The sequence below is a fragment of the Branchiostoma belcheri genome, unplaced genomic scaffold (assembly GCF_001625305.1).
Source record: "Branchiostoma belcheri isolate BF01 breed outbred unplaced genomic scaffold, Haploidv18h27 scaffold38, whole genome shotgun sequence".
NCBI lineage: Eukaryota > Metazoa > Chordata > Leptocardii > Amphioxiformes > Branchiostomatidae > Branchiostoma > Branchiostoma belcheri.
Genome location: NW_017803998.1, coordinates 110,193 through 120,471, shown reverse-complemented (window position 1 = coordinate 120,471; position 10,279 = coordinate 110,193). Strand labels below are relative to the sequence as shown.

General features: G+C 40.6%; 1 protein-coding gene across 1 annotated transcript; it reads right to left on the bottom strand.

Annotated features, from left to right (window-relative positions):
* Window positions 1–46: 46 nt before the first annotated feature.
* On the bottom strand, window positions 47–8,473 carry LOC109476460. The gene is made up of 7 exons (XM_019777395.1): window positions 8,143–8,473; window positions 7,567–7,734; window positions 6,313–6,341; window positions 5,569–5,680; window positions 811–960; window positions 393–547; window positions 47–58 (listed from the first exon to the last, which is right to left on the bottom strand). The coding sequence occupies exons 1-7, from the start codon at window positions 8,471–8,473 to the stop codon at window positions 47–49; spliced, it is 957 nt and encodes a 318-aa protein (XP_019632954.1).
* Window positions 8,474–10,279: the final 1,806 nt, after the last annotated feature.

The window sequence follows — 10,279 nt, the reverse complement described above, 5'->3', positions numbered from 1 at the left end:
GAAAGAAAAATATGATCGACCTACAAAATGAATGCAAATAAATATCTTATTTGCGTAACTGATCAGAAACATTTATAACTTGGCAGTTTGAAATGTTTGCAGAATTTGGCAAAGTTATGAAGTCACTGGGATAAATGCACTTTTAGAGCAGATGATACAGAACTAAAAGAGGTTGGTTATGACATTATTTTTTGTTGCCTGAATTACTATATTGCTTTATACGGTTTCTGATCTCAAAATTTGAAATTGTAGCAGTCTTCTTTTTTTAACCGACTAATTTTTTCTACCTATCGCATTCGAGTCGGTGCCATAGTATTACATAAATTTACTTGTTCTGGCCTTACTGAACCTCTCGCATGTCTAGAATATAATTTTAAACGATTCTTACGTACCTTAAGGTGCTGTTTGCAGCGACTTGACTGGTCCACCAGCGCCCTCACTTGCTCCATGCTATTCCAGTATGTCACATCCTTGGAGTAGCTGCCTGGACTCTCAAACCCATTCACATGTGTCCGTGCCTCACTGTTGTGGCCAATGAGCGTTATTGCTGAAATTGTAACAAATCGTTTAAATATTGGACTGCATTTACCGTTACAGCTCATCACTGTAGTTCTAACTAACTCCACTATTTCAGTTAGAATAGAAGCCACATATCCACCAGGTTACTTGTTTTAGCTTTTTCCTTGAGTATCATGTGTTTATGTATTTTTGTTGTGTGTCTCTATGTTAACTTGTCGCCTCCACATAACTCACTAGGGCTCAAAATCAACTGAATGATATTGTTGTGGTATCTTACTGATTTTTGCTAACCTGTTTGTCCCTCCAGGTCACACTGAACAGTCATTGGCGCGACCCCGCGTCCTGCTCCGTCAAGGTCGATGATGTAGAATCTCGAGTTGTCAAACCCACTTCTTTCCCCTACTTCAGTGCAGCTTGAAGGTAATCCGAATGAAAGCTCATCTGTGTTGGTAGAATCCATAGTTAAAGAGTTTGACTTGTTCCAACACAAAAAGGGAACTCACCATAAATTTTCGGCTGATCCCGTCAACCTTCGTCAGATGGACTCCTGACGTCTTCACGTTTCCGACTTCCGGAAAGTCAGCGACTGCATCACAATTCTGACGAAGGTTGACGGGATCAGCCGAAAATTTATGGTGAGTTCCCTTTTTGTGTTGGAACAAGTCAAACTCTTTAGCTTGAAGGTAAGTTGCATTATCTGTTACAGAAAAGTAACAGTGATAAAATGCAACTTAAGTTAATTGCACTTTTTGTAATGTCAGTGCCGTGAACCATGTCAGTGACGAAAACCATGTGATTGTGTATTTAGTGAAGTTGAAAACACTCAGGGCTCCTCCATGGCTCTGTTTTTTTTTTTCTTAAAGGTGACTATGAGCATTTTTTGATAGTGCACTATTCATTGCTAGTTTTTTTTTTTTAACTCTTGTTTTGGTAAGAATGAACTTCAATGCATGGCAGTAGAGCAAGAAAACTAAAACAAGAGTTCCGAGATCTTATGCCTCCATGAAATATTGGCTTGACATGTAAATTTATTCCTTAATTATGCAAATAACATAATATATGCATAGTAATGTTAACCTTTAAGTAGCTTACACATGTCATAAGGTATAAAATTTCCATCATGCACCAGAATTTTCACCTTAATTATGCAAATTAGGTTGTCATTTGCACAATTAGTATGTGTTGATGTTCCGCCTGCCACAGATTAAATAGATTACATGTATAGCAGTACCATTATATAAAACACTGTAATTATGGTTCTGGGTTTGGTGTTTAAATCGGACCAGGGTTCCAAATAGTGCGCAGTAAATCGCTGGATCTGCTTGGCTCCCCATAGCTCGGCGATCGTTGCAAATTTTCAATAAGGTTATGAACTGATAAAAACCTTGGGATTGTAGTGTTTTTCGGCGTGGTGAAGTTGCACGGCCAGCGAAGCGTTTTTGGTAGCATACCGACATATCAAATATCATCACAATCCATAGAGGCGTAATTAAGTTATTCTGACTACAAATGTGCGGAAACACACACACACACACACACACACACACACATACACACACAGACGCACCGAGAAGGGGCTGTAGTACTTACCTCCATGGAGCTAGCTCCATGGAGGTGAGTACTACAGCCCTGCGGCAGATTTTTTTTCCAGCTCCATGGAGCTAGCTCTACGCACTATGAATACATATACGTGGTTCACGTCACCTTCAAGAAAAATACATATACATGGTTCACGTCACCTTCAAGAAAAAAACAATAGGGGCTGTATTAATCGCCTCTTTGGATATAGCTTTACGCGCTATGAATGCATATACATGGTTCACGTCACCTTCAAGAAAAAAATGGCATGGCCTCTATAGAGCCAGCTCCATGGAGGTGAGTAGTACAGCCATGCGGCAGATTTTTTTCCAGCTCCATGGAGCTAGCTCCACGCACTATGAATGCATATACACGGTTCACGTCAACTGGAAGAAAAGTTGGCCTCTATAGAGCTGGCTCCATGCACTATGAAAGCACATACATGGTTCACGTCACCTTAAAAAATTGATCTCTATGGAGCTAGCTCCATGGAGCTGGCTTCATGCAATATGAATGCATTTACGTGGTTCACGTCACCTTCAAGAAAAAAGAAATTGACCTCTATAGAGCCAGCTCCATGGAGGTGAGTAGTACTGCCCTGAGGCAGTTTTTTTGGGTAGCTCCACCTTAGAAAAATTGACCTCTATAGAGCTAGCTCCATGCACTATGAATGCATATGCATGGTTCACGTCACCTTCAAGGAAAAAAATTTGACCCCTGTAGAGCTGGCTCCAAGGAGGCGATTAATGCAGCCCTGAGGCAGATTTCTTTGTAACTCCATAGAGCTGCCTCCATATTTACTATGGAATCATATGCTTAGTTCACGTCAGGGGTGGGGTCTTTATGATAGACACAAACATTCTCATACAAACACACTAATTGTAAGTACACGTTTGTTCAGTTTTATTAATATTATATGACTTATATTGCTACATATGAATGCAGAAATAACTGCAAGTACGTAAAGGACAAAAAATAAATAAAACCTTGTAACATTACCCGCTAGTGCAATGGAATGGGGGGCCCACATCACACATTGGTGAAATGTTGCAAAATTTTTGTTGTTGCGGAACCGCCGTAATCGGACAGGTAAAGCATGTAAAAATGTCATCCGCATGCTTGTGTGGGCAGCTCACATGTAGACTTCATGTTTTACTTCAGCAGAGTGTGTTTTTTGTGTTATGCTAGACCATTATGTAGGAATGGAAAAGTGTTTTCTGGGAAATTGTTCTTTGATCTTTTGCGATACCCATCCGGCCTGTAGCTGCATCGTGTTCTTCACGTTGTCAATATCAGAAACCGCGTCACCATGTGCGTGTGAAATACGGTGAATAAAGGATACAAAAGAGATGTTTTAACAGATTATTTTATGACAGGAAGGTCGTAAACAACTCTAATTGTGTCCGTCTAGACAAAGGTTTTACACTTATGTGTCCGTTTGTACTGAAACAAAAATGAATACAGAATAACGCTGTGAACAGTGGAAATTCCCCCCTTTTTTCGATATCCTGTTTTCTTATTTTCTAGATATAAGAAACGAACACTGCAAGCTGAGACACGAAAGCAGTGCCAATCGACCCTAAGCGGTTGACAAATGCTTTCGTGGTCGGAATTTAGCCAAAACAATGAAGTTAAACCTCCTTTGCCAAAGGGATATTAAACCTCCTTGATTTAGCAGAGCTCAAACCCCGCCTTTTCACTTGAATGAATTCCCTCTAAAGACAAACACTGAAAATTAGATCACGTTGCCAAACACCAAGAAGATGATTATATCAAGTTTGGGCGGGTCCACGAAGCTAGCAGAATGAATGTAAATACATTGTTCGCGTCGCATTCAAAACATTTTAGGAATGGCAGCGCTGTGCAGCTGGCACTGTGTGTACGTACATGTGTCATTCACAGTACAAAGGGCCGCAAAACCAAAAGAATATCATCAAAGGTTTACAAATACCAATAAACCGAACTAAACCATTTTCAGGAGCGTGGTATTTCTTATTGAAGGCAACGCGAAGCACGTTTTTTATCTTGAAGGTGACGTGAAACATGGTTCTGACCATCCTTATTCGCGCCGGCCTGTTATTAATTAGTGTCGCTTGTCCCCTTTGTTTGTGGGCCCGGGGACCGTTCATTATTTGTCAACTAAAGAAGGCGTAATGGAAACCAACACCGTGAATACTGAAAATTCTATATTTTACAATGTCAATGGCCTCAACAGGGCTTTTTCGTTTCGATATCATGTTTTCTTTATGTCAGTTTTAAAAATGAACACCACCATTGTTCGCAAGCTGAGCCACGATAGATTGCAGAAAATCGCATCTCTGTGCCAATCGTTGACAAAGGTCATTAGGTGACATCGATATCGTGGTCAGGATGAGGTCCCGACAACTTTTAAACTGGAGAGCTCAAATAAACCTCACTGACTTCGCTGACTTCGCTATGCAGAAAACGCCATGCAGACCACGAGACAAGTTATAGTGACTCCACGCAGTATGAATTCCAACACATGGTTTGCGTTACGAAATTTAGTATTGTATCAAATCCCTCGTGACTTTGCTCTCTGCTCGGGTTAAGATATGAGCGTTGTATTGGGGCCGCGAAAGGCCAAGAGGCCCAAACAGAGGCAAATGACTGGGTCGTTGCGCGGGGATGTTCCCTGTCTTCTTTTTTTTTTTAACTTGACATGCGCCTCCCCTACCGATTCCCCGGGATGCGCAATGGTTCGGCCCCCTTTATACTACCCGCGACACCAGAGTGACACCGGATGGGGGGTGCGTGCTATCTTACCCTCCCTGCGCGCAAAGCAACTCGGGATAGTGTATATAGTCAATCAATACACAAGGACAGCCTTGCCGTAACATAACTAGTATCAAACATGATCATCCAAGATTTATAAATACCAATACTAGTAAACCGATGCAAACAATTTTCTGTACCATTTTCTGGAGCGTGGTATTTTTTGAAGGCAACGCGAAGCACGTTTATGTATTTATCTTGAAGGTGACGTGAAACATGTATATGCATTCAAAGTGCGTGGAGCTAGCAAAACAGCCTCGACAAGACCGGCACTGTGTGTACATGTATCGTTCTCAGTGCGTGGGGCCGTATCAAGTTTAAACACGATATATTCTAGAGCATGATTTCTTCATTGTAGGTGACGTGAACCATGTGTGTTCTTTGTGCACGTGGCTGTTTATTTCTCAAGACATTTATAGCGCTGGTTTGTTTTCTTGAAGTGACGTGAACCATGTATATGCATTTTTCTTGAACGTGACGTAAACCAGGCATATGCATTCATAGTGCGTAGAGCTAGCTCCATGGAGCTGGAAAAAATCTGCCTCAGGGCTGAAGTACTTACCTCCATGGAGCTAGCTCCATGGAGCTAGCTCCATGGAGGTGAGTAGTACAGCCCCTATTGGACGCACCAAAAACAATACCTCCATTTTTCATGGAGGTAGCAAGGAAGCATCGTACCTGTCAGGTTTTCCATGCTGCGTTTCAAGGTGCCAACAGTGTCAGACAGCTGCGATATGTCGTCTATGTTGCGTTTCAGAGTGTCAACAGTACTGGACATGTGGGAAATTTCCTAAAAGGTGCCAAACATTATTAGTAACATCAAGGACAGACAGTGGAACGTTACAATGTGAGCTGGACGTGAGGCCGACATTTGCATGTAGCGGATGTCTTCACCACATTTAACGACATTGCAGGGAAAGAAGGAGAAACGCAAGGCCGAGGGAAAACACCTTTTTTTACATTAATATAAGTTATAACTATAGTATGAAGTGACAACAGTTGGATAGCTATCCCCTGCATTATTGGTTAGGATTTCTAATTGTATGATGCAAACTGTTGATTTTTACGATAAAAAGAAGCGTTTATGCCCCGCATTCCAATGCTGGAGCAGGAAAACTTGACGTACCTACCAAAACACTTGAATGCAGTTCATAATGTCAATATGACATGGCTTTGTACAGGTGTTAATTGAGTAAACCCAATCAAATCCCAACAGCCATTCAGCAATAAGAATAGAGGAAAGCTGCATGCCTATTGGTTGCTTCCTCTTCATGCCATTTTGATGACTCATTCCCAAATATGGTAACACTCTGCTATAGTACATTTTCTATAACACAGCCAAAAAGCTCAAATAAAGCCATTATAAAAGCCTGTATCACAAAAATGAAAAGAAAACGCCTGGGGGTATTTCCCTTACTCTACCTTCTCGCCAGGTTCCATGTTATTTGGCACTGAAATGAAGGAGTTGAATCAATTTTAATGGAAGGAGGAGAAGGAGGAGGAGAAACATGAGGAAAAACAATATGTCTTTACCACATAGTGGTGAAGCCATAATGAAATTAACAAAATAATAAAAAAATGAAAAATGCATTTGCTTAAGGTATTACTCTTTATGGCTGACGAATTATAAGCCATTTCTTCTTATGCAAATGAAATTCTTATATGCATGGTTTATGTCAGTTGAATTTATGTCAGTTGAATTTTTATTTAGAATTAAAGAGTCCCATTTTCACAAAGCCGGCTTTTGTGGCATTCCTTCATTAACAAAATACAAATAAAGTCTGGATTTGCATAAGTTATGTTTGGCATTTTCCTCATTCATCATGTAAATTGATGTTAAATTTTGTATTAAGTACATCCATTGTTGTTTGCTCTGTTCTTAAGATTCTGGGTCGGAGTTTATATCTGAATAAGTCTGCAGTAAATCGTCTGAAACGTGACTTCATTTTGTACGTTTTGGTCGCAATATCCCTGATATCGTAATATCTGTGTACAAGTCTTTGTTTTTTTCTGAAAAGCCTGTTAATTGTAGCCTTTCTAGGTGGCGTTAATTTGGTGGCTTTCTAGGTGGTCCAACCAAGAATTTCTAGTATTAGTCTGCGCGGATGGTTTTGTTGTCTTTTCGGCTGATTGCCGGGATGGTGCGTTCTATATGCGCTGTGGGTCGAAAATAGCGGTAAAACTATCGCATCTATTTAAATTTATTTCAATTTCGGAAACTTTAGGTTTTTCATCTTGCGTTAGTACGTCGTTACCCTAAGAAAATCCGTTTTTCCAATATATGAGTGACGAAAAAAGGACCCCTTACTTAAAAATTATTTCTTATGATAGGCCTTATTTACCCCTAGATAAATTGGGCGCAGAAAATATCAATCAAGTCTCAATAAGAAGCCTGACACCCCTTTCAACCAGAAGAGTGAAAAATTCCGACCCGCGTTAATTTTATTACAGAAATGACAGCCGGTCAGACTGAGGGTGTCAAATTGCTAAGAACACAGAATGAATACAAATCAAATCAACTTTATTGCTTAACAACTGTAACTGGTATAATGTATTGCAAAGAAACAACAAGGGAACATACACGAACTAACAGGTTTTATTAATAGTCATATCACGTAATGCAGCAGCTTTACATGGTTTTCGTATTATGTATGCAAATAAGAGGCATTTTTAAACATTGTACTGAATCAAATACCTGTATATTGTTGAGCACCTTTACGACGAGTCCCGCGATGACCAATATTACCACCACAGCGGTCACCCCGGCCAGGCAGCCCCAGTAGTAGGGTACCCAGTCACGGACAACACGGCGGCGCCCGTCTATGCCACCAGGATACGTGCGGTCTGAAAAAATGGCGTAACAACATAAAGTGGTAAGTACGAAAAAATATATGTTTGTGGAGTACCTGCACATTTAATTGCTACGAGAATTCCCAGCCACCAAAAAAAAAGGTAAAAAAAAGACTGGGTGACGATACTCTATGAGAAAATATTCTGTAATTCTTGATTTACGCATGATACTATTCTATGTTTTCTCTTTTTCTTCAGTACCGTGAACCTATTATTATCGCTATAAAATCATACGCTTTTCGCCCCCTTCCTTCCTCTTGTCAACGTGTAGATTAAGTGCTTAGAACATTTTCCTCAGACCGTGAAATAATGCTGTAGAAGCAGAGTGGGTCAAATTCAAATTGAAAAAAAAACGGCTTAAACAGTATTCTAAAGACGTAAACAAGTTTCAACTTCGGCTACCTGTAGACGTGTCCGTTGCGTCAGGTAAGTCCACATGACGCCTGGTGTTTCTGCCATCAGCCGCCTCCACGGGCGGTTCTCCCCGGAGCTTAGCCCGCTGCAGCCGCGCCTCTCGAAATGGTGGCGACAGATTCACCGCCTCGGGTTCCTCGTACGTGTCTGAAGACATTTCTATCCCTTCTTTCCGCTTATCAGAAGCACTGTTGCCATGGCTGACACGCCTGTGTAGACCACTCTGATGGACAGTAGGTGCCTGGGCCTGTGGCCCGCTGGTTTGATTGTTACCGGACCCCGAGACAGGGAACCGGACCGGCTGTGCCTGCTCGTACATTTCTGCACTGCACTGACAAACAACGTTTGAGCAGTCTGGAACTGTCATAGATGCATGAATATTAAAAATGATATCGCGATTAGTCTGAAGAAACGATCTTGCCTTTGCCCTTATATGGACAGACACACGAGTCGTGACGCAGTGCGAAAGGTATTATGTTTTTTAACAATCCGCCACACGTCAGAATAAAGGCGTCAACATAGGCAAGGAGAGAAACTTGGTGAGGCTGAAAAAAAGATATTTAAACTTATTTGAGACATCTGACGTATGTACTGATCACAAAGCATCCAAATCCCCTCCTAAAATAGATGTTAAAAAGTAAGCAGACTGGGCTGAGAAAAGTTTGCAGACCTTTTCTTGACTTCCTTATGAGATATTCGACTCAGGTATGAAGTTGAAATTTTAAGCCAATCACCCCCAGTTTGCATCATGCGCTATTCCCTGGGATCTTTGTTTCGGTCAGAGAACTGTCGTTAGGATAATATGACCAAGGAGCTTTAAATAAGACAAGGGTGTAGCGTTTTTCTGACCTATCACCGAACGGCAGGCAGTCATCTCCCCAAACGACCCCTGGCATATTTTATACATCTGTAAGCATTCGGTTATAGCAGTAAGTTAGTAGCCGAATTCACCGGACACCAGCCGACCTTGCCGACTTTTTTTTGTGCGGACTTAACAATGAAGTTAATAAATTCGACTTCTTCTCATTGCTAGAATCTTGGACAACAGAAAAAACCAATATCTACATCAACAATTACAGCCATTTTCATTTGTTCCGAAATAAGAGCAAAAGAGCTAAATGGTCTTCGGGTGGAATTATATTCTTCTACAAAAATGAATACAAGCACTACATAAAAAGAGTTCCTTCCAAATCTACTGATGTACTATGGGTACAAATTGATCGTAAATTACTAGGACTTTCAAAAGATTTATTTATATGCTCTGTTTATTCAAGTCCCAGTACTTCCTCAACACACAAAAATTCTGAAAACCACGTGTTAGAAATACTAGAAGATGAAATATCTAAGTACAGCTCAAAAGGATTTATCTTACTCGGAGGAGATTTAAATTCACGTTTAGGTAATTTACTTGATTATGTAGACTCCGATGACTGTACTCCTGACTTTTCAAACATTTTCAATGACAGACAACACTCTGACAAGGCACCTCCAAACAAATTTGGCAGGCTTATAACTGACCTCTGTATACAGGCTGACCTTAGAATTCTAAACGGCAGAGTAGTGGGGGACTTACAGGGTAACTACACCTGCCACCAGCCTAACGGCAGTAGTACAGTAGATTATATCTTATCCAGCCAATCTTTACTTCAACATGTTAGATTATTTCAAGTTCATCCATTGACCATTTTTTTCAGACCACTGCATGCTATCTGTTTTTATTCATTCAAAATCAAATTCAATACATCAACATTGTTATGAAAATCGCAACAGACCAAAATCCAAACCATCCCCAAAGAGATTCCATTGGAATCATTCATCTGCGGAAAAATTTGTTCAAACTTTATCTCAATCCCATTTCACTGATAGATTAAACTCACTGTCAATTGGAGCTAGAAGCAGCTTAAGCTCTAAAGAAGGAATCGAAGCTTTTGTCTCGGAATTTAGCCTAATACTGAAAGACGCTGGTACCAAATCATTGTCAATCAAGAAAGCAAATAATAATTCCGAAAGACGCGCCCAGACAAGACAAAACAAACAATGGTATGACAAAAGCTGCTCCGAACTAAAAAGAGAGGTGAAAAACCTGGCTTCTCTTTTCGTCAAACAGCCATCAAACCCTGATATA

Excerpts from the sequence above, each read along its gene's own strand:
- LOC109476460 (XM_019777395.1), bottom strand. The coding sequence starts at position 8,473 with ATGTACGAGCAGGCACAGCCGGTCCGGTTCCCTGTCTCGGGGTCCGGT. Across the intron at positions 5,681-6,312 it reads ACATGGAACCTGGCGAGAAG|GAAATTTCCCACATGTCCAG; the intron begins GTAGAGTAAGGG and ends GGCACCTTTTAG. Across the intron at positions 548-810 it reads TGACCTGGAGGGACAAACAG|CAATAACGCTCATTGGCCAC; the intron begins GTTAGCAAAAAT and ends TTACAATTTCAG.